The 26,672-nt window shown below is 33.8% G+C and overlaps 2 protein-coding genes across 4 annotated transcripts in view; one reads left to right on the plus strand and one right to left on the minus strand.

Moving 5' to 3' along the window:
- The window catches only part of LOC101888976 (ionotropic receptor 75a), an 814,889-nt gene that overhangs the window by 85,461 nt on the left and 702,756 nt on the right, over positions 1–26,672 (plus strand). The window lies entirely within an intron of this gene.
- LOC109614199 (uncharacterized) lies at positions 3,398–5,588 on the minus strand. Its single transcript, XM_020039547.2, has 2 exons — positions 4,012–5,588; positions 3,398–3,956 (listed from the first exon to the last, which is right to left on the minus strand). The coding sequence occupies exons 1-2, from the start codon at positions 5,149–5,151 to the stop codon at positions 3,948–3,950; spliced, it is 1,149 nt and encodes a 382-aa protein (XP_019895106.2). The 5' UTR covers positions 5,152–5,588; the 3' UTR covers positions 3,398–3,947.

The raw sequence follows: 26,672 nt of genomic DNA on the forward strand, positions 1-26,672 counted from the left end.
TGTTCTTTATAAAAAACTTAAAACTGTTAAATTGATTTTCGTTGTTCCTGCTCAAATGGAAACCCATGTTTTGTACAGGTACCATGATGAGATGGGACATGTGGGCATTACCAAAGTTACAGACCTAATATTAAAACTTATTGGTTTCCACATATAAATAATAAAGTAAAAGATCATGTACAAAACTGTTTAAAGTGTATAACTTTTTCACCTAAAAGCGGTCCCATAGAAGGATTTCTACATAACATCCCCAAATCGTCAAAACCTTTTAAAATGGTTCACATAGACCATTGTGGACCAGTAGATAGAAACAGTTCAAAGAAACATATATTTGTAGTCATCGATGCTTGCACTAAATTTGTTAAGTTGTATTCCACAAAAACTACCGCCACTAAAGAAGTAATAAAAGCTTTACGATAATATTTTAGATACTACAGCCGATCGCGATATATTGTGTCTGATAGAGGGTCGTGTTTCACTTCGAGCGATTTCAAAAACTTTCTTGAAGAAAATGACATACAACATATAAAGATAGCAACTTTTTCACCAGAAGCTAATGGACAAGTAGAACGTGTTAACAGATCCTTAGGACCAATGATTGCAAAACTTATAAGTACCGAAAATATAAATAAATAAAACAACCGGTGTAGAATAAAAAAGGTGATTACGTTGCAATAAAAAATGTCGATAGCAGTGTTGGGGTGTCCAGAAAATTTACGCCAAAGTCCAAAGGCCCCTGTGTTATTAAAGAAGTTCTGGAAAACGATCGTTATGTCGTACAGGATGCCATTACCTTATGGAATTTTACTTTTACTTACGGTATTCGAAACTTTATTTTGTGCAGTTGAATGGTCTATAATTAATTAACTATGTCGTGAAAATCGGGATTTACCGTTATTCAATTGATCAGCTCCTCTATGCCTATGTTTTATATTATGTGCCGCCCATATTCCTTTATAAGGTATTCTGCTATGCTATGCTATGCATCCTGTACGACATAACGATCGTTTTCCAGAACTTCTTTAATAACAAAGGGGCCTTTGAACTTTGGCGAAAATTTTCTGGACACCCCCACACTGCTATCGACATTTTTTATTACAACGTAATCACCTTTTTTATACTACACCGGTTGTTTTCTTTTGAGGTCTGCATAATTTTTATTGTACTGTTGTGCGGCTAGTTGTTTTTTATTCGCATCATCTCTAATTGAATTTAAGTCTCTTGTGTCTGGTTCCACCACATTTTCTTTAATTTTATCTGAAAATTTACCCCGTTGGTTGACACCAAATAACATAACGCTTGGATGTTCATTTATCATTCTATTACATGTGTTATTTATTGTAAATTCCACGGTTTCTAACGTTTTTTCCCAAGTGATATTATTTTCTGTACTTATAAGTTTTGCAATCATTGGTCCTAAAGGTCTGTTAACACGTTCTACTTGTCCATTAGCTTCTGGTGAGAAAGTTGCTATCTTTATATGCTGTATGTCATTTTCTTCAAGAAAGTTTTTGAAATCGCTCGAAGTGAAACACGACCCTCTATCAGACACAATATATCGCGATCGGCTGTAGTATCTAAAATATTCTCGTAAAGCTTTTATTACTTCTTTAGTGGCGGTAGTTTTTGTGGAATACAACTTAACAAATTTAGTGCAAGCATCGATGACTACAAATATATGTTTCTTTGAACTGTTTCTATCTACTGGTCAACAATGGTCTATGTGAACCATTTCAAAAGGTTTTGACGATTTGGGGATGTTATGTAGAAATCCTTCTATGGGACCGCTTTTAGGTGAAAAAGTTATACACTTTAAACAGTTTTGTACATGATCTTTTACTTTATTATTTATATGTGGAAACCAATAAGTTTTATTTATTAGGTCTGTAACTTTGTTAATGCCCACATGTCCCATCTCATCATGGTACCTGTGCAAAACATGGGTTTCCATTTGAGCAGGAACAACGAAAAGCAATTTAACAGTTTTAAGTTTTTTATAAAGAACAACATTCCTCATTTCATAATATTTATGGTCTGAAGTCTGTAAATTTTCTTTAATTTTAATAATTTTTAAATCTTTGTTTTGGGCTATAATTACATTTTCCTCAAATGTATTAGTGTCCACAATCATAACATCTAACGATCGACTTAGAGCATCTACGTGCTGCATACAACGTCCTTTTCTGTGCTCAACAATGTAGTCGAAGTTCTGTAACTCTAACGCCCACCTAGCGATTCTTGGGTTTAACTCTTTTTTATTTAAAGTTAAGGTCAATGAATTGCAGTCGGTAATTATTTTGAATGTTTTGCCATACAAGTACGCACGAAATCTCCGAAGTGCATAAACTATTGCTAAAGTCTCTAACTCGTAGCTATGAAACTTTGACTCTGCATCTGTAGTCCTTTTAGAAAAATAGAAAATGGGGTGCCATTTTTTGTCTTTTTGTTTTTGCATAAGTATAGCACCGAAGCCTAACGCACTCGCATCGCAGTGGAGTTCTGTTTCTGCTGACGGGTCATATAAGGCTAAGACTGGCGAGTCTAAGATTTTTCCCTTTAACAATTCGAATGTTTCGAGCTCAAGTTTCCCAAAACTGAAACTTTTATCTTTTCTAGTTAAATCGTAAAGTGGTTTTGCCAAAATCGAAAAATCTTTAATGAAACGTCTGAAGTATGAGCAAAGGCCAAGGAAGCTTTGTATAGCCCGAACTTTATTGGGTAGAGGAAAATTTTTTATGGCTTCTAACCCTTTATCATCAGCCCGTATGCCCATGTTGTCTATGGTATATCCCAAGTATTTTATGCTGGCTCGAAAAAATTCGCACTTATCTAAACGTACCCCCAATTTATTTTTCACTAATCTCAACATAACTTCATTAACTATTTCTAAATGTTTTTCGAGGTCATAAGTTGCAATCATAATGTCGTCTAAGTAATCTTGACATCTCCCGATGTAATAAGGTACTTGAAAACACTGTTTATAAACATTTGAAAAACTGAAGGGGCATTTTTCAATCCAAAAGGCATATGTAAAAATTCATATTGTCCTAGTGGTGTAATGAACGCTGTATATTTTACAGGATCTTCGTTCATAAAAACGTGATGAAAACCATTCTTCAAATCTAGTTTTGTGAATATTTTCTTGTTTGCTAAACTCTCTAGAAGATCGTCAATCAACGGTATCGGATAATTACGTTTAGCCGTAACTTTGTTTAATTTTCTAAAATCTACACACATTCGTAAATCACCGGTTTTTTTCTTCACTAAAACTATAGGTGAGGCATACTCCGGCTCGCTAGACCTTATAATCCCTTTCTGCTAGTAGTCATCTAATATTTTTTGTAATTCTTGTTTTTCTGAATAAGATAGTCGTCTCGGAGGGCAATTAAAAGGTTTCGAGTTTTCAAGTATTAACTTCATTTCATAATGTATTTCTGGTACTTCCGGACGTACCATATCTACATAAGTTTCTTTAAAGAGAATATTTAATTCTGTCAGCGTATCTTGGCAAATATCATCACCAACTCTTAAATTGAAATCTGTATAATTTGATGAAATATCTATTGCTAAAATATCGTTCTCAAACTTTAAACGTTCTTGTTCTAAATCTGATTCGGTAAGTGTTAAATTGTCGACTAACTCCAATGTTTGCATAATGCCTTGTTTTGGTTTTAAATCAAGCTTATCATCAAACAACAACCTGCTCTGAGTTTTGTCCAAAAAATCCCGACCCAACAACACCGAGTATTTCATAGAAATTTTATCACCTACCAGCAATTTAAGTTCAAAACATTTATTTAGTAACTTCAAGAAACAAAAGCAATATCCATACGTTTTCAACAAAGAATAATTCAAGCCATGAAAGGCAGTATTAGTGAAAGGAAAAATTTTGGTTCCTGCTGGCAATGCATCTTCTCGTATCAGGCTAATTGAACTACCCGTATCAATTAGGCTTTCTAAAGAAAAATTAATGTTATCACTGGAATTAAAGCTAAAGTTAAAATAACTTACATAATTATTTTCATTTTTTGGTGTCTCTCTCTTTTTATTTTTGTCACAAGAGCCGACGGTGTGGCCGCTGATTCCACAGGCATAACATGTACCCGGTTCTCTTGTCGGTTTGGTACAGTCAGCTGCATAATGCCCGAAACTGTTACAATTATAGCATCTGACACTAAATTTGTTAGCCGCTACACCATGGTCTGCATCCACTGCTTTCGGTAATTTTATAGTCGACAGCGATTTGCATAACTCTGCCAAGTTATTGTAGTGTTGCAGTACTGTCTGTCTGCGAAGGTGAGTATTTGATATGCCATCAATAACATATTCCAGCAACTCGTCTTCCTCCATTTTTAATTTTTTTGCCAACTCAACTTTTCCATTGTAGTAGTCCATAAAATTCTCTTCTTGACGCCAGACACGACGCTCAAATTTTCGGCGGAGCTCTAATCTGCTCTTTTTTGATCCAAACATGACACAAAACTGACTGAATGTTTCTGTAATGTCATCGGTCGCCGTACCGCGACGTGAATGCAGCCAACTCAATGGTCTGCCCTCAAGTTTCGAAGCAAATAAAGCTCGCAGCAAGTCATCGGAGAGTTTGCAGTGTTGTTGTAAATCACGAAGTTGTGTAATAAAAAAGGCTGCGTCTGCTTTGCCATCGTATACCGGTACAAAATTGCTCACCAAACCAAGAGGAACAGAATTGTCTACGGCCCGCAATCTGTCGATGTTACTGGACATTAATTTTAAAAAGTCATTTTCTCTCTGCATAATTTCTTTTTCTTTCTGCAACAGTTCGTTTTCTTTGCGCAACAGTTCCATTTGCTTGTCTCGTAACTGTGCCACTTTATCTTTCTCCATGATTTGCGTTTCTTTTTTAGGCGAATTTATAGAAACTGGACCAAAAACACCGCCTGTAATTTTGAATTCTGTATGTTTTTCTCTTTCGTTTTCGGAATTTTTGTCAATATGTTTTTCTAAAGGTTTTTGTGCTGCAAGACTCGACTGTACTTTTTCATTTTCAGACTGTAACTTTTTGTTTCCATCGGGCACACCACCAATAACTGTTTTAAGTTCTTCCTCTTCTACGTCACCGTTTTCTTCTTCGCTGTCTAACGGCACAGTAATAATTGTTTTTGATCGCAACATAGCATTTTCTAAATTTGTTTTTTCACACAGTTCTGTATTCCAATAAATTTGTACCGAGATTATGTTGTTGGTCTTCCATTTTTAATTTGAACTTTGAAAACAAATTTTTATTTATTCAATTATGGGTAACAACCACTTCTGATGTAGTATCGCCGTTTACAGTTTATTAAAAATCAATCCTCAATTGTCCGCTCCTTTTTATTTATTTTCTTTCGTTTATGCGTTAGTACGAGCGTAGAGATGACAAGACGTCCGTGGTTGTTCGTTGTCAAACCCAAACTGAAACTCGTCTTGTGGTTAGGTTGCCCAAATAAGCACACACACACGAACATACACCCATCGGCTCATCTCTACCTACGTACAAACGAGAGTAATTACAATTGAGTGTTTTAGCTTAATCGTAATATTTAGATCTCATATGTTACACTAGCTAACAAACTATAATTATGCCACAATATATATATATATATATATATATATATATATATATATATATATATATATATATATATATATATATATATATATATATATATATATATATATAATTTACTGTATTTTGTACACCTCATAATTGAGGGCTGAATGATTTAAGAATAACCAAAGTTAATTACTTTTTAAAACCCATTTGCACCTCATCTTGTGCATTAGAGTTCTCATAAGTTCTCCTAACCATGTCGGTCTGTTTGTCCGCCAAAAGGTGGACTTGAAATTTTTGTGTAAGATTTTCACCCCTAAATACATATTTTTAGCCAAATACTTTGAAATATGGAAAAATCAGGAGGTACTTTTATATGGGAACTACTGCGAAACATCGACCTACATTGAAAACATTCTTCACCCTTTATAATCCAAGATTACAAATATAGGCCAAATCAAAAATATAGCAGAACAGCATAGCATGTCAAACTAAAAAAACACGTGATTTAAATAAGTAAAAATAGTTTTATCCACCTCATAATTGAGGGCAGACTGATTTCAGAATTGTCAAATATAATTACTGTTACCGTAAGAAGGGAATTAATTTTATTTGCCATTTAAATTGTAAGTTGGAGACCCCATAAAGTCCATATTTTTCATCATAGTATAAATTAATTGCGATTCAACAAATACTTGCTACCTTCTTATATTTGTAATTTGTTCATATTTTCCCAATTTATTTCATATAGATGTATATCCGAAATCTACGTTCCCAACCAATATTCTCTTGGGGGTTACAAATTCAATAGAATACAAAGTTTTCTTTTCTGACCACACATTAGATGTGAAAGTGGACTTGGGGATACTCTAATGTGGGGACTTTACTTAAATAAATTCCTACGGTCAATTATCTGCGTGATGGTTCCTTACCCCAGGGTAGCATAAATACAATTTTTTAGCCAAATCAATTGATGGATGTGGTCAAGAACAAAATGGGCCCTACTCCGAAAATTCAATGCGAAGAGGTTCTCTACCCCCTTAGAAACAAAGATGCCAAATATGGGCCAAAAATAGAAGAAAGTGGCGAAGACCCCAAAAATAGCTTAAATCATACGATGGTTATATAAATATGAAATCGGGTTGTACCCTTATCCATGAGTTATGATCGATAACACGACCTGCAAAAGCGATTTTAGGTATCTTGAATCTTCGGGAACAATTTCTGGAAGGATAGAAATCCTTTTCTTACTAAAAGTCCCATTCGCTCTACTATTTTGCACCCTTTATATTTGATATTTTACTGATTGTACTCCCAAAAATTTGAGCTCTCATTCACATGAAAGAAGTAGGTCCACGCTTTGAAATGAGCTCCATTAGGCTTTTTCGATCATTTTTGTTTGTTTAAATGTGTGCGCATCTTCCAGCTGAAGCACAATGTAGGACCTGCAGTTTAAAGGTAGATGTCAGTTAACATCGTATTTCGCACTTATTTCATTTTTTTGGTGAAAAATTGTATATAGTGAAAAATTATTCTTTATTTTGTTCACAAAATAATCCACTGAATTCAATATGATAACACAAATTGAAAAAAAAAAATGACAAAAGAAGAATAACAAATTGAAAAAAATCTTCAACTTGTTCGCTGATTTTTTACAGCAACTGTTTAAAACTCAACTCCATTGAAAATTTCTTTTTTTAATATTTTCCCAATTTGAGAATTTTTGCAATGAGATCTCTTTTTCGTGATTTTTTAGCGATTTTGAAAAAGTAATTATCTTTTAACTTTGGTGTGACCGCGTTATATTATTTCGATATCAACTATTCCGTTCCGCCACCACATAATTCGGTACTACACTTCCATGTAACCCGCCATCAATTTCATCTCTCACGAAATCAAGCCAATTATATAAATTGGCATTAATATTCGAATTCAAATATAAAATATCAAAAACACTACAAATGTACATTAGAAAAAGTAAGTCAAAATAGAAAAAAATCATGCAAAATAAAACATTACTATTGTACATTTCAAAAGTCAAAATTAAAATGTTAATATATCTCATTTTTATGCGATTTTTTTGGATATTATACTTTTCGGACAGGAGACAATTCCGAATTTGTATGAATCGTTAAAATCAGTCCAGCGGTTCTTAATTTATTTATATATATATATATATATATATATATATATATATATATATATATATATATATATATATATATATATATATATATATATATATATATATATATATATATATATATATATATATATTAATCTGCACTGATTTCAATATAATTTGGCAAATTTATATAGCCAATGTTATCAGTTCACAGTGCAATTTAACAAATTTATATAACCTTTGTTATTTTCAGGCGAAGTTGTAGTATACTTTATATATATATATATATATATATATATATATATATAAATTAGATTTTTAATAACATAGGCTATATAAATTTCCCAAATTATATTGAAATCAGTGCAGATTAACAAATATACAAAATCTGGTACCAAAAAAAAAAATTGGCAAATTATATTGAAATCGGTTGAGGTTTGTGTAAAGCTTCCATATGCACCAAACACGATATATACGACTGACTCCAATGTGGCGGAATTTGGTTACAATATTCTCGGCCGATTTCACATATCTGATGCACCAATTTCAATGAAATATAGAAGGTGTGACGGAATTTGGTGTACAAGTACTTTTTGTCAACTTATAACTCGATTCAGATTGGAATATGATTTTATTAAGAAGCATTTACCCACAGCGAGTTTGCAATGGTATTAGGCTAACAGTAAAAACTACACAACAATTTAATTGAGGACACGATTATTACGGGGAAGTATGTGGTACATTGAATTCTGTAATTGCAACAGAAATGCCACTCAACTTCAAAAGAATTGCAGTTTCTTGCACGCACGAAATTAATAAATCCTAAGGAAAAGCCCTTTGTGTATGCGGACTATATTTGTTCCATGTTCCTGATTTCACATAGCCAAATTTTGACTTTTGAAATATACGATTGTAGTATTTTATTTTGCATGATATATAAGTTAAAAAGCAGTAAGTTCGGCCGGGCCGAACTTTTAATACCCTCCACCATTTACAACGAATTTGGAAATTTTCAAAAAATAAAATCCTTAAAAAATTCTGTTAAAATTTTAAAAATACCGAATATAGCCGTTATGTTGGGGTCTATACGACGTGGACATACATATGCATTGTTTGTCATAAGCCATTACCATATTCAAATTCGAAACTGGACCCGCACCGACAATTTTCTGTCACAGACTGTAGTTCCCATAACGAACTTCAAATATCAAATTTTAAACAATTCCGGTTAATAATGTCGCTAAAATCATCAAAATACCGAACATAGCGAGGTGCCGTAATATGGGGGCTATACGAAGACGTGGACCTGCACAGACAATTTTCAGTCTTAGGGTGTAGAATCCATTTGGAACTTAAAATACCAAATTTGAAACAATTCCAGTGAATAATGTCGCTAAAATCATCAAAATACCGAATATAGGGAGGTACTGTTATATTGGGGCTATACGAGGACGTGGACCTGCAAAGACAATTTTCTGTCTTAGGGTGTAGTATCCATTTGGAACTTCAAATACCAGATTTGAAACAATTCCCGTGAATAATGTCGCTAAAATCATCGAAATACCGAATATCGGGAGGTACCGTTATATGGGGGCTATACGAAGACATAGACTTGCACAGACAATTTTCTATCTTAGGGTGTAGTATCCATTTGGAACTTCAAATACCAAATTTGAAACAATTCCGGTGAATAACGTCGCTAAAATCATCAAAATACCGAATATAGGGAGGTACCGTTATATTGGGGCTATACGAAGACGTGGACCTGCAAAGACAATTTTCTGTCTTAGGGTGTAGTATCCATTTGGAACTTCAAATACCAGATTTGAAACAATTCCCGTGAATAATGTCGCTAAAATCATCAAAATACCGAATATCGGGAGGTACCGTTATATGGGGGCTATACGAAGACATAGACTTGCACAGATAATTTTCTATCTTAGGGTGTAGTATCCATTTGGAACTTAAAATACCAAATTTGAATCAATTCCGGTGAATAACGTCGCTAAAATCATCAAAATACCGAAGGTAGGTACCGTTATATGGGAGCTATATGAAAACGTGGACCTACATGGCCCATTTACGAACTTAACCTGCCTACTGGAAAAATAAACATGTGTGCAAAATTTTAGCCATCTATCTCAATTTATTCGAAAGATAGCGTGATTACAACAAACAGACGGACAGACAGACAGACAGACAGACAGACAGACGGACAGACAGACAGACGGACATCGCTAAATCGACTTAGAATTTTACGCTGATCAAGAATATATATACTTTGTTGGGTCTGACATGAGTATTTCGAGTTACAAACGGAATGACAAAGTTAATATACCCTCCATAGTATGGTGGAGGGTATAAAAATGACCGACAAATCGTTATGGGGCTCATTTCAAAACTCAGATCTACTTCTTCTGTATGACAATAATCCGTCCAATTAGAACTCAAAATGCAGAATTCATTAAGACTGCAATCAGTAAAATACCGAATATTAAAGGTGCCAAATAGTAGAACGAATTGGACATTTAGAAAGAAAAGGATTTCTTCCTAAACTTTCAAGATACCTTAAATCGCATTTGCAGGTCATAATATGGGCGCTTGAATAAGGGTACAACGCGATTTCAAGTATATTTTACATTTTAACCATATTTTTATATTAATTTCGGCAGATATTGGTAATTTGAGAAGAAACCTTCCTTGGCCACATTTTTATTTTTTGGCCCCTATTTGGCATCTTTGTTTGTAAGGGGCTAGAAAATTTCTTCGCATACAATTTTTAATATTCGGAGTATGGTCCTTCTTGGTCTTGACCATATTCATCAATTGCCATCTTACAGGTAATTGTCCACATAGGCATTTATTTAAGTGTAGTCCCCACATTATATGTACCCCCAAACCCACTCTACTAACCAATGTTTGGTTAGAAAAGAAGATTTTGTATTCTCTTGAATTTATAACCCTCAAGAGAATATTGGCTAGGAGCGTAAATTTGGGATGTACATCTATATGAAATAAACTCTGAAATGTCAAACTGCCACTCAAATCGTCATTGAATTTGCTATTATGAAAAAAACATTAAGTTCGGAAAAAAACATTAAGCCCATTATGACACACATATACCAATTTTTAGACATATTCTGGGAAAATTTGCCAAAAATCATCAAAATACGGAATATCGGGAAATACGGCTATATGGGGCTATACAAAAACGTGGACCTGTATATACAGTGTTTCACCAAAAGAGCTAGAACCCATTAAGACAAACACATACCGATTTCTAGACATATCCGCGAAGAAATGTTGCAAAAACGATTAAAATGCCAAATATCGGGAGGAACCGTTATATGGGGGCTATACCAAATCGTGGACCCATACATGCAATGATTCGCCACATGAACTGGGACCCATTGCGACCTACAACTACCAATTTTCAGAGAAATTCCTGAAAAAATGTGTCAAAAATCATGAAAATACCGAATATAGGGAGGTACCGTTATATGGGGGCTATACCAAATTTTGGACCCATACATGCAATGTTTCGCCACCGGAGCTGGAAATCCGTTTTTTCAGACAAATCCGTGAAAAAAGTGTGGCATAAATCATCAAAATACCGAATATGGGTACTATACCAAAACGTGGACCGACATGTCTCATTTTCAATACCAACCATCCATAACGTAATATAAATTGCTCTGCTAAATTTTGGAGCTCTACGTCAAATAATGTCGACTGTCTCGTGATTTCAACAGACAGACGGACATCGACTTAGAATTTTATGCTGATTATGAATATATATACTTTATGGCGTCTACGACGAATATTTAAGGATGTTACAAACGGAATGACAAAGTTAATATACCCTCCTTTAAAAGGTGGAGGGTATAAAAATATTGAGTAATTGTCCCACGTAAGATGGTTATCTATCAAAGTAGCCTAAACACACATTTTAAGCCAAATCGATTCGAAAATATAACCAAAACCGTCGAAATAGGTAAAACCAGGAGGAACCTTTATATGAGCGCTACTCCAAAACATTGACATTGACAAAACATTGAGGTGACCTAGAATGTGACCAAGACCCTGGAAATAGTTGAAATTAGCGGAATCCTTCATATAAGGGTTATACCAAAGCTTGGTCCCATACTTTTAATTATTTGAAAGAATATTTTGTTCTTTCTAAAATCTCAAATAACCAACATTTAAGGAATAAACAAGTAAAAAGGCTGTAAGTTCGGCCGGGCCGAACTTTTAATACCCTCCACCATTTGGAACAAATTTGGCAATTTCCAAAAAAAAACCGTTAAAAATTCTGTTAAAATCTTAAAAATACCGAATGCTTATACGACGACGTGGGCCTGCATAGGCAACTTTTGTCATAAATTATTACAATATTTAAATGCGAAACTTGAAGAAAAATCTGTTTATAATGTACCTAAAATCGTCAAAATACCGAATATGGGGGGTACCGTTATATGGGGGCTATACGAAGACGTGGACCTGCACAGACAATTTTCTGGTATGGGCTGAAGTATCCATTACGAACTTCACATGCGAAATTTGAAAGAATCCCTGTAAATAATGTCGCTAAAATCATTAAAATACCGAATATCGGGGGGTACCGTTATATGGGGGCTATATGAAGACGTGGATCTACATGGCTCATTTTTTGACTTTGGATGATGTATCCATTACGAATTTCAAATACCAAATTTGAAACGATTCCGGTAAACAATGTCGCTAAAATCACCGTTATATGTGGGCCATATGAAGACGTGGACCTGCACAGATAATTTTCTGTCTTAGGCTGTAGTATCCATTACGAACTTCAAATACCAAATTTGAAATAATTCCGGTGAATAATGTCGCTAAAATCATCAAAATACCGAATATCGGGAGGTACCGTTATATGGGGGCTATATGATAACTTGGACCTACATGGCCCATTTACGAACTTAACCTGCCTACTGGGAAAATATACATGTGTGCAAAATTTTAGCCTTCTATCTCAATTTGTTCGAAAGATAGCGTGATTACAACAGACAGACAGACAGACGGACAGACAGACAGACAGACAGACAGACAGACAGACAGACAGACACACAGACAGACAGACGGACATGGCTAAATCGTCTTAGAATTTTACGCTGATCAAGAATATATATACTTTGTTGGGTCTGACATGAATATTTCGAGGAGTTACAAACGGAATGACAAAATTAATATACCCTCCATAGTATGGTGGAGGGTATAAAAAAGGGCTATATCACAATGCAGACCAACCTGAAACATATTTTGTACAAATGATTCTCTATTTAACCCATAGGACTGCATCTATCTTAAATTTTGTGGAGTATAGAGGAAAATATTTGAGGCCCTTTGTGTATGTTTAAGCTATATAAAATGGACCCTAAAATGTTTGACCCGGGAACCCCCTTTTTGGTATTTTTATCTACCAACCGAAAAATTTTCCAACTTCATGATTTTCTAGGGCGCAGTGTAATTACTGACGATAGCACATAGTTACGGGTTTGTTTAAGGGTTCGGCAGAATTTTCAGATGATATGAATTTTTTTCTTAGTAAATTTTCAATTCGCTCCACTATTTTGTACAGTACGCTTATTACATTGCCTCTTCATATTCGGTAGTTCACTGATTGCAGTCCCAATGAATTTTGCATTGGATGGATTATTTCCATATATAGTCAATTTTTTGGAGTTTCCGACCTCAGGATCGATAGTAATTTCTAAATAGAAATCCTGGAAATATGGCTTTAATTTAATTATCATAAATAAGGTGTCATCGGTTTATAAAAGTTAGGGACCCCATAAATTATGTTAAAATGTTATTATATAAAAAGTAGAAATCTTTGTCGATTAAATTATGGCATGTTCTTGTTACAATTTCAACCGAATGAACTGTAATTTGACAGTTAATGTTTTGAGTATTGTGAAATCAATAAGGGCAATAACAGTTTAAAAGCACGGTGAGCTTTAAATGTTTTGATGCTTCGAGAAGTATTTTTTTTTTTATCAAAATTGAACATTTGTTATGACAACCATACAACGGTATGTAAACAAAATATGCAAACTTTCTCGGGTTTTTTCAATAAGAATTTTCTATTCCAAAACGTATTCTGAAACAAAATTCCATATCCAAATAGAAAAGTTAATACAATTCTGCAATTTTTCTAGATAATAATAAGCCATCGTCAAAGTGGGTGTGGGTAGCTCCTCTGACCCACACAGATACCTAGTCTTGGAGGGAGAGTCAAGATTACGTTGTATACTAACTGTGGAGCAGATATCTTCATTATCTTGGCAAATAAGATTTTAGGTAAATCGAAAAAATGGACGTAAAATTGGGCGTAGTCACTTTTTCTTTGCATAAAAACCTAACTCGTGGTATATTCTATATGCACCAAACACGATATATACGACTGACTCCAATGAAATTCAGAATATGTGGCGGAATTTGGTTAAAATATTCTCGGCCAATTTGACATATTTCATGAAATATAGAAGGTGTAACGGAATTTGTTATAGAAGTACATTTTGTCAAATTATATTGAACTCCGTTCAGATTGGGATATGATTTCATTAAGAAGCATTTGCCCACAGCGTCTTTGCAATGGTATTAAAAGAATTGCAGTTTCTTACACGCATAGCGGGCTAAATTTGTTCCATGTTCCTGTATATATATATATATATATATATATATATATATACATATATATATATATATATATTGTTCTACAACCTATGCCACAAAATTGTCCATGCACGTCCAGGTGTTCGTATAGCCCACATATAGTCTCACCTTCCTTCATTGGTATTGTATAATATTAAAGGCATTATTATTTTCGCTGAGCACCTAGTTTGAATTTGAAAACAGACATGTACATTGCTTCGCAGTTGATTACTCTTTATATAATAGTTACTATGCTTATAACCCAAGAACCGCTGGTCTGATTTTAACGATTCAGATAAATTCGGAAATGTATCTTGGCAGAAAATGATAAAATCAAAAAAATCGCGTAAAAATGTTAAATTAGAAAATGTTGACTTTGAAATGTACGATTGTAGTATTTTATTTTGCATGATATTTTTCTTTTAATATGCGAACACATTTTAACAAACAAAAACGACCGAAAAAGCGTTATGGGGCTCATTTCAAAACTCGGACCTACTTCTTTTGTATGAAAATAATCCGTCCAATGAGAACTCAAAATGCAGAATTCATTAAGACTGCAACCAGTAAAATACAGAATATTAAAGGTGCCAAATAGTAGAACGAATTGGACATTTAGAAAGAAAAGGAGTTCGTCCTAAACTTTCAAGATACCTTAAATCGCATTTGCAGGTCATAATATGGGCGCTCGAATAAGGGTACAACGCGATTTCAAGTATATTTTACATTACACATCGGCAGATGTTGGTAATTTGAGAAGAAACCTTCCTTGGCCACATTTTTATTTTTTGGCCCCTATTTGGCATCTTTATTTGTATGGGGGTAAAAAATCTCTTCGCATACAATTTTTAATTTTCGGAGTATGGTCCTTCTTGGTCTTGACCACATTCATCAATTGCCATCTTACAGGTAATTGTCCACATAGGCATTTATTTAAGTGTAGTCCCCACATTATATGTATCCCCAAACCCACTTTACTAACCAATGTGTGGTTAGAAAAGAAGATTTTGTATTCTCTTGAATTTATAACCCTCAAGAAAATATTGGTTAGGAGCGTAAATTTGGGATGTACGTCTATATGAAATAAACTCTGAAATGTCAAACTGGCACTCAAATCGTCATTGCATATACTATTATGAAAAATATGGACGTTAAATTTAACAAGTAAAAAAAAAAAAACATTAAGTTCGGCCGGGCCAAACTTTTAATACCCTCCACCTTAGGGTAAAGGAAACATTAGAGCCCATTATGAAACACATATACCAATTTTTAGACATATTCATGAGAAAATTTGCCAAAAATCATCAAAATACGGAATATCGGGAAATACGGCTATATGGGGCCATACAAAAACGTGGACCTATACATACAGTGTTTCGCCAAAGAGCTAGAACCCATTAAGACCAATAAATACCAATTCCTAGACATATCCGCGAAGAAATGTGGCAAAAACGATTAAAATGCCGAATATCGGTAGGTACCGTTATATTGGGGCTACACCAAATCGTGGACCTATACATGCAATGATTCGCCATACGAACTGGGACCGATTATGACCTACAACTACCAATTTTCAGAGAAATTCGTGAAAAAATGTGTCAAAAATCATGAAAATACCGAATATCGGGAGTTACCGTTATATGGGGACTATACCAAAACGTGTACATATACATACAATGTTTCGACCACACGAACTAAGACCCATTATGACCTATAAATACCAATTTTTAGACAAATCAGTGAAAAAATGTGTCAAAAACCATCAAAATACCGAATATCGGGAGGTACCGTTATATGGGTTGATGTACAGACGCTGTGGGTTAATGCTTCTTAATAAAATCATATCCCAATCTGAACCGAGTTCAATATAATTTGACAAAATGTATCTGTACACCAAATTCCGTCATACCTTCTATATTTCATTGAAATTGGTGCATCAAATATGTGAAATCGGCCGAGAGTATTGTAACCAAATTCAGCCACATATTCTGAATTTCAGTGGAGTCAGTCGTATATATCGTGTTTGGTGCATATACATATACACAAACCTCAACCGATTTCAATATAATTTGGCAAATTTATATAACCTATGTTATTAAAAATCTAAACTTTTGGGAGGTACCTCCGACTCTGATGCTATATATCATTCACAGTGCAATTTCAAAAATTTATATAGCCTATATATATACTACCTGGCCCGGTCCGCGTTGCCGTCCCGTAATTTTAGTCTTAAATGCATATTATATCCTCCACCTTGGAAAGAAGGGTATATTAACTTTTTCATTACGTTTATAACATCCCTAAATGTTCGTCATAGACCCCATAAAATATACATATATATATTCATAATCAGCATAAAATGCTAAGTCTATTTGTCCATCTGTATGTCTGTTTGTTTAAATTACGGTACAGCCCACATTATTAGACGTAGAGCATCAAAATTTAGCAGAACAATTTGTATTGTGTATAGGATGGTTGGTATTGAAAATTAGATGTATCGATCCACGTTTTGGTATAGTCCCCATAATACGGTATCTCTCGAAATTCGGTATTTTGATGATTTTTTCCACATTTCTCCTCCGATTTGTCTAACACATATAACAATACCTACCGATATTGGGTATGTTGATAATCCTAGTCACATTAACGCACATAATTGTTTTAAATTTGGTATTTTAGAAGGTTTGATAGATGACAATCCTTAAGTATAAAATTGTCCACAGAGGTTCCCGTTTTGGTATGGCCCCATATAACGGCCTCATTCACTTTATGGTTTTTTGATAAGTTAACTGCATTATCCAAACAGTCTTACTGGTATATGAAGTTTAAAGTGAAACACGATTGAATTCAGATACTATAGTGGATGATAATAATAGTTCTGCCCGGCCGAGCTTAATTTTTTTTACTTGTTTTTAAAGTAATATGTAATACTTGTCATTGAAATTGCGCGTTGGAGACCCCATAATGTCCATATCTTTTATCATAGTATAGTTCAAAGACGATTAAACAAATGTCCGGTTCCTTAAATAATATGATGGTTATGCAAAACGTGATCAGTTTTTGCAAGGATGGTTTCTTCCCAAATTACCAACATTTGCCGAAATTAGTTCGAAAATGTGGTTAAAATGTAAGATATACTTGAAATTGGGTTGTAGCCTTATCCGGGGGTTATGACCCATATCATGAACTGCAAAAGAGATTTAAGGTATCGTGAAAGTTCAGGAAGAATTTCTGAAAGGGTAGAAATCCTTTTCCCTCTCCTTTTTGCCCTTTTATATTCGGTATTTCTCTGATTGCAGTCCCAATGAATTTAGCATATTGAGTTCTCATTGGACGGATTATTGTCATGTGAAAGAAGTTTTGAAGTGAGCCCCATAACGTTTTGTCGGTTATTTTTGTCTGTTTAAATGTGTTCGCATCTTCCAGCTGAAGCACGATGTAGATCTTGGAGTTTAAAGCTAAATGCCAATTTCCGACATGAAAGATCGCCATTTAACATCGTATTGCGTACTATTTCATTTTTGATATTATTTATTCAGAATTCAAAACAATAAAAAATGTACAATTCTGTATAGTTTTTAAATTGAAAAAATTTCACGCCAAAAGGATTTTTTCTTTTTTATTTTTATTGGCATATTTTACACATTTTTTTTTGCCAAGATTCCATTCCAAAGTTGTATAAATTGTGAAAATCCGTCAAAACGTTCTTGAGTTATAAGCATAGTAACTAATAAACAAATTAAAAAAAAATCGTCACTTGTTCGCTGGTTTTTTAAAGCGAATGTTTAAAGGTCCTTACGAAGTTTGGTCCTTACTATTATTTTGAAATTTGATTCCATTGAAAAAATGTTCTCTATTTTTTTTCCCGATTTTAGAGATTTTGCAATGCAATAGGCTTTTTTTTATTTTTGAGCAGTTTTGAAAAAGTAATTATCTTTTACTTTAGTTTGACAACGTTTAATTATTTAGACATCATATATTCAGGTCCGCTACTCCATAATTGTCGTCGCTTTATACTACCCAGAAAGATTACACATCATATTAGAATTGAAAAAAAAAAACACACACACACACACTACAAATGTACATTCCAAAATAGTAAGTCAAAATGGAAAAAAAAATCATGCAAAATAAAACATTACTATTGTACACTTCAAAAGTCAAAATGAAAATTTTCAAAATTCACAGTTTTACGCGATTTTTTTGATTTTATCCTTTTTTGCCAAGAGACAATTCCGAATTTGTGTGAATCATTAAAATCAGATCAGCGGTTCTTGAGTTATAAGCGTAGCAACAAACACAACCTTATTTTAAATATATAGATAGATTAGAAGTATGCGTGGTCAGTTCCTCAGCCCCCAAATAAATCCCTAGGGTTAGAGGGAAAGTCAACAGTATCTCGTGTAATAATTTTCAAACCGATATCTTCATTATAACAAATATAAAGATTTTAGATAAATCAAGATAGTGGGCGTAAAAGTATGCGTGGTCAATATTTTTTTCTTTAAAAACCTATATATATATATATATATATATATATATATATATATATATATATATACTAGCTGGCCCTTTCCGCGTTGCCGGTCCGTAGTTTTTGTGTATTATGCATATTTGTCAAAGCATAATTATTCACAGATATGACTGATATAAGTGTTCACGTACTGGTCGATTAAAAGTGTTTTAAAATACCTGTACCCATATTTAAGCCGTGGGCTTCAATATTTAAACCGTGGGCTTCAAATGTGTGGATGTGCTACAAATCTATTCAAAAGTATATATCAATCTTATCCCCATGTAAGGGGTCAAATTAATTTTTAGTATGGTAAAAGTCGTAGCAAAATTTGCCAGTCAAATGAGCAGTAATTTGGAAATTGAGGGCTGAATGATTTAAAAATATCCAAAGTTAATTACTTTTTTAAACCCATTAGCACCTCAGATTGTGCATTAGAGTCCTCATAAGTCCCACTAACCATGTCGGTCTGTTGGTCTTCCAAAAGGTGGACTTTAGGGGGTACTATTACATGGAAAAATTTTAAAATATGTAGATATGTTGAAATTTTTGTGTAAGATTTTCACCCCCCAAATACAAATTTTTAGCCAAATCCTTTGAAATATGGTAAAATCAGGAGGTACCTTTATATGGGCACTACTCCGAATCATCGACCTACATTAAGAACTTTATTCTACCCCTTATAATCCAAGATGACAAATAGAGGCCAAATCAAAAATATAGCAGAACAACATAACATGTCAAACTGTAAAAAATTTCGCGTGATAAGTAAAAATAGTTTTATCCACCTCATAAAAATAGAAGGGAATTAATTTTATTTGCCATTTAAATTGTAAGTTGGAGACCCCATAAAGTCCATATTTTTCATCATATATATAATTCAATGACGATTCAACAAATATTCGGTCCCATGCTACTTTCTTATATTTGTAATTTTTTATGGTTTCACAATTTATGTCATATAGATGTACATCCGAAATCTACGTTCACAACCGATATTACCTTGGGGGTTATTGAATTTCAATAGAATACAAAATTTTCTTTTCTGACCACACATTAGATGTGAAAGTGGACTTGGGGATACTCCAATGTGGGGACTTTACTTAAATAAATTCCTATGTGGCAATTTATGTATAATGCTACCCCAGAGTAGCATAAATACAATTTTTTAGCCAAATCAATTGATGAATGTGGTCAAGACCAATATGGGCCCTACTCTGAAAATTTCAAATTTTATGCGAAGAGGTTCTCTACCTCCTTAGACACAAAGATGCCAAATATTCTCTATTATTTTGAACCCTTTATATTTGGTATTTTACTGATTGTACTCCCAAAGAATTTTGCATTTTGAGCTTTCATTGGACGGATTATTTTCACATGAAAGAAGTAGGTCCACGCTTTGAAATGAGCCCCATTAGCTTTTTCGGTCATTTTTGTTTGTTTAAATGTGTTCGCATCTTCCGGCTGAAGCACGATGTAGGTCCTGGAGTTGAAAGCTAGATCCCAATTTTAGACATGAAAGATCGCCATTTAACATCATATTGCACCAAGATGCCAGTTCGAAATTGGAGGCCCTGGAGTTGAAAAGTAGATGTCAGTTAACAATGTAATTTCGCACTTATTTCATTTTTTCGTGAAAAATTGTATATAGTGAAAATTTATTCTTTATTTTGTTCACAAAAAATCCACTGAATTCAATATGATAATACAAATTGAAAAAAAAACAAGTAAAAAAGCTGTAAGTTCGGCCGGGCCGAACTTTTAATACCCTCCACCATTTGGTACAAATTTGGCAATTTCCAAAAAAAAAATAAAATAAATAAAATAAAAAAAAATCCTTTAAAAATTCTGTTAAAATCTTAAAAATACCGAATGTCTATACGACGACGTATACCTGCATAGGCAACTTTTGTCATAAGTTATTACAACATTTAAATGCTAAACTTGAAGAAAAATTTGTTTATAATGTAGCTAAAATCATCAAAATACCGAATATAGGGGGTACCGTTATATGGGGGCTATACGAAGACGTGGACCTGCACAGACAATTTTCTGGCATGGGCTGAAGTATCCATTACGAACTTCAAATGCGAAATTTAAAACAATCCCGGTAAATAATGTCGCTAAAATCATCAAAATACTGAATATCGGGGGGTACGGTATATGGGGCCTATACGAAGACGTGGACCTACATGGTCCATTTTCTGTTTCCTACTGCAGTATCTATTACGAACTACAAGTACCAAATTTGGAACGGTTCCGTTAAATAATGTCGCTAAAATCATCAAAATACCGAATATCGGGGGAGGTACGGTATATGGGGGCTATAGGAAGACGTGGACCTACATGGCTCATTTTTTGACTTAGGATGTAGTATCCATTACGAACTTCAAATACCAAATTTGGAACGGTTCCGTTAAATAATGTCGCTAAAATCATCAAAATACCGAATATCGGGGGGTACCGTTATATGGGGGCTATACGAAGACGTGGACCTGCACAGATAATTTTCTGTCTTAGGCTGTAGTATCCATTACGAACTTCAAATGCCAAATTTGAAACAATTCCGGTGAATAATGTCGCTAAAATCATCAAAATACCGAATATCGAGAGTTACCGTTATATGGGGGCTATATGAAAACTTGGACCTACATAACCCATTTACGAACTTAACCTGCCTACTGGCAAAATATACATGTGTGCAAAATTGTAGCCTTCTATCTCAATTTGTTCGCAAGATAGCGTGATTACAACAGACAGACAGACAGACAGACGGACAGACAGACAGACAGACAAACAGACAGACACACAGACAGACAGACGAACATGGCTAAATCGTCTTAGAATTTTACGCTGATCAAGAATATATATACTTTGTTGGGTCTGACGTGAGTATTTCGAGGAGTTACAAACGGAATGACAAAATTAATATACCCTCCATAGTATGGTGGAGGGTATAAAAATGACAAAAGAAGAATAACAAATTGATAAAATCTTCAACCTGTTCGCTGATTCAAAGATCCTCACAAAGTTTGTCAATAGAATGTACTATTATTTTAAAATTCAACTCCATTGAAATTTTTTTTTGGAATTTGTCCTTATTTGAGAATTTTTGCAATGAGATCTCTTTTTCGTGATTTTTTAGCGATTTTGAAAAAGTAGTTATCTTTTAACTTTGGTGTGACCGCGTTATATTATTTCGATATCATCTGAAAAATCAAAAAAATGGGCGTAGATGTTGGCGTGGTCAATATTTTTTTCTTTAAACACCTAACTCTGTGTATGACGAACGTTTGTACAAAAAATTATGCAAATTGGTCCAGCCGTTCTCAACTTATTCCATTACCAACGAACAACTATTGAATTATATATATATAGATTTTCTATTCCCCATTAGGCATAGCCCTAATTTAAAAGTACGTTGAGATTTTAATGTTTTGCAAAAGACATTTTGAAACAATTCTACACAATACTCCATATCAAAATTTTCTTTCACGAGAACGTTTCCACTGTAATTACAAATAACCAAAAGAAAATTTGAGTCAGATCGGCCCAGCCGTTCTCAACTGACGAGTTACTATGCTTTTTTATTTATTTTTATACCCTTCACTATACTATGGAGGGTACATTAATTTCGTCATTCCGTTTGTAATTCCTCGAAATACTCATGTCAGACCCAACAAAGTATATATATATTCTTAATCAGCGTAAAATTCTAAGACGATTTAGCCATGCCCGTCTGTCCGTCTGTCTGTTTGTTGTAATCACGCTATCTTTCGAACAAATTGAGATAGAAGGCTAAAATTTTGCACACATGTAAATTTTGCCAGTAGGCAGGTTAAGTTCGTAAATGGGCCATGTAGATCCAAGTTATCAAATAGCCCCTATATAACGGTACCTCCCGATATTCGGTATTTTGATGATTTTAGTGACATTATTCACCGGAATTGTTTCAAATTTCGGCATTTGAGATTCATAATGGATACTACAGCCTAAGACAGAAAATTATCTCTGCAGATCCACGTCTTCGTGTGGCCCCTATATAACGGTACCCCCCGATATTAGGTATTCTGATGATTTTAGCGACATTGTTTACCGAAATCGTTTCAAATTTGGTAGTTGAATTTCGTAATGGATACTACATCCTTAGTCAAAAAATGAGCCATGTAGGTCCACGTCTTCATATAGTCCCCATATAACGGTACCCCCGATATTCGGTATTTTGATGATTTTAGCGACATTATTTAACGGGATTGTTTCAAATTTTGCATGTGGAGTTCGTAATGGAAACTTCAGCCCATGCCAGAAAATTGTCTGTGCAGGTCCACGTCTTCGTATAGCCCCCATATAACGGGTCCCCCCATATTCGGTATTTTGATGATTTTAGCTATATATATATATATATATATATATATATATATATATATATATATATATATATATATATATATACTAGCTGAACCCGGTGCGCTTCGCTACCCCTTTTGATTTTATATGCATTCAAAATTTTAATTACGAATATATGTTGGATAAAGAAAACAAATTTAAAAATTAAAAAAAAATATTGCACTAATTTAATGCGTTAATAAAGAAAATCACTACAAAAGCAGTAACATGACATGCATACATTTGTCCTTTGGATTTATTTATTTCATAGCAAATACCAAGCGTGCAGGAAACTGCATTTTTTAAGTAGAGTGGCATTTCTATTGCAGTTAGTGAATTCGAGATAGCAACATACTTCGCCGTAATAAGCGTATTTCAAATAAATTGTTGTGTTGTTTTTTAGTGTTAGCCTAAGGCGTTTTGGGTCAATGGTTCTTATTAAAATCATATCCCAATCTGATCCGATTTAAATATAATTTTAAAAAAAATACTTTTACACCAAACTCCGCCACACCTTTCATATTTCATTGAAATTGGTGCGTCAAATATGTGAAATCGGCCGAGAATATATATATATGGGAGCTATATCCAAACCTAACTAATTTCCAATTAATTTATCACATTTATTATTATAACCAAATTCCGCCACACATTCTGAATTTCATTGGAATCGGTCATATATATCGTGTTTGGTGCATAATATGTATGAAATCGGCCGAAATATATATGTTAGCTATATTCAAACCTCAACTGATTTCAATATAATTTGGCAATTTTTGCTGGTGCCAGATTTTGTCTCTCTCGCTTTGGGTGCATCAAATATGTGAAATCGGCTGAGTATATATATGGGAGCTATAATCACATCTGAGCGTATTTGAATATAATTTGTCAAATTTATTTTTGTATTTTGTTGGAATCGGAAATACGTATCGTGATTTGTGCATCAAATATGTGAAATCGGCGGAAAAATATATATATGGGAGCTATATTCAAATCTGAACCGATTTTAATATAATTTGACTAATTTATTTTCTCATCAAAATCCCGTTACATATTCCAAATTTCTTTGGAATCGAACATACATATCGTGTATGGTGCATAAAATACATGAAATCGGTCGAAAATATATATGAGAGCTATATCCAAATCTGAATCGATTTTAATATAATTTGACAAATGTATATTTGTTTTAATTTCCGCTACACATTCCAAATTTCATTGAAATTAGAGATTCATAGCGTGTTTGGTGCATCAAATACATGAAATCGGTCGAAAATATATATGGGAGCTATATACAAATCTGAACCGATTTCAATTTAATTTGACAAATTCATTTTGGCTCCCAATTCCGTTACTTATTTTAAATTTCATTACAATTGGAAATACATGTCGTGTTTGGTCCACCAAATACATGAAATCGGCCGAAAATGTATATGGGAGCTATATCCAAATCTGAACCGATTTCAATATAATTTGGAAAATCAATTTTTTAGATAAAATCTATCACACGTTTCAAATTTCATTGAAATTGGGGATACATAGCGTGTTTGGTGCATCAAATGCTTGAAATCGGACGAAAATATATATGGGAGCTATATCCAAATCTGAACCGATTTCAATATAATTTGGCAAACTTATTTTTGTTCCAAATTCCGTTACGTATTCCAAATTTGGAGACTGTATCTTCAACCAATCAATAGATATGTGCATATAAAATCTAAATTTTTGGGAGGTACCTCCGGTTCTGATGCTATATCTCCAGCGGAATCAGGACCGATTTGCATAATTTTTTGTACAAACGTTTGTCATACCCCGAGTTAGGTTTTTAAAGAAAAAAATATTGACCACGCCTCCTTTTACGCCCACTATTTCGATTTATCTAAAATCCTTATATTTCCCAAATAAACAAGATATTGGTTTAAAAATTATTACACGAGATACTTTTGACCTTCCCTCCAACCCTAAGTATTTGTTTGGGGGCAGAGGAACTGACCACGCATACTTTTTAATCTCTCTATACATCTATATATATAAATTAAAGTTGTGTTAGTTGCAACGCTTATAACTTAAGAACCGCTGAATTGATTTTAATGATTCATACAAATTCGGAATTGTCTCTTATCCGAAAAGGATAATATCCAAAAAAATCGCGTAAAAATGTGAAATGTTAACATTTTCATTTTGACTTCTGAAATGTACAATAATAATGTTTTATTTTGCATGATTTTTTCCATTTTGACTTACTTTTTTCTAATGTACATTTGCAGTGTTTTTTATATTTTACTAGCTGGCCCGGTCCGCGTTGCCGGACCGTACTTTTAGTCTTTAAAGCATAATAAATCACAGATCTGACTTATGTACGCGGCACAATTTTGATTATAAGTAATGACGCCATTATAATTACTCCAATTTTGATTATTAGTAATGACTTGATTATGAGAAATGACTCCATGATTAAGTATAAATTAATATTCAAACAAGTTAAAAAGCAGTAAGTTCGGCCGGGCCGAACTTTTAATACCCTCCACCATTTTCAACGAATTTGGAAATTTTTAAAAAATAAAATCCTTAAAAAATTCTGTTAAAATTTTAAAAATACCGAATATAGCCGTTATATTGGGGTCTATACGACGTGGACATACATAGGCATTGTTTGTCATAAGCCATTAAGCAAATTCGAAACTTGAAATAAACGGCGAATAATGTAGCTAAAATCATCAAAATATCGTATATAAGGAGGTGCCGTTAAATTGGAGCTATGCGAAGACCTGGACCAACATAGACAATTTTCTGTCACAGGCTGTAGCATCTATTACGAACTTCAAATACCACATCTCAAACAACTTCAGTGGGTATTGTACCTAAAATCGTCAAAATACCGAATATAGGGAGGTACTGATATATGGGGCCTATACGAAGACCTGGACCCGCACAGACAATTTTCTGTCACAGTCTGTAGTTCCTATAACGAACTTCAAATACCAATTTTGAAACAATTCCGGTGAATAATGTCGCTAAAATCATCAAAATACCGAATATAGGGAGGTACCGTTATATGGGGGCTATATGAAGACGTGGACCTGCACAGACAATTTTCTGTCTTAGGGTGTAGTATCCATTTTGAACTTCAAATACCAAATTTGAAACAATTCCCGTGAATAATGACGCTACAATCATCGAAAAACCGAATATCGGGAGGTACCGTTATATCGGGGCTATACGAAGACGTGTATCTGCACAGACAATTTTCCGTCTAAGGGTGTAGTATCCATTTTGAACTTCAAATACCAAATTTGAAACAATTCCCGTGAATAATGTCGCTAAAATCATCAAAATATCGAATATAGGGAGGTACCGTTATATGGGGCTATATGAAAACGTGGACCTAC

The sequence above is a fragment of the Musca domestica genome, unplaced genomic scaffold (assembly GCF_030504385.1).
Source record: "Musca domestica strain aabys unplaced genomic scaffold, Musca_domestica.polishedcontigs.V.1.1 11, whole genome shotgun sequence".
Taxonomy (NCBI): Eukaryota; Metazoa; Arthropoda; class Insecta; order Diptera; family Muscidae; genus Musca; species Musca domestica.

Coding starts and splice junctions, on each gene's coding strand:
- LOC109614199 (XM_020039547.2), bottom strand. CDS start 5,151: ATGTTGCGATCAAAAACAATTATTACTGTGCCGTTAGACAGCGAAGAA.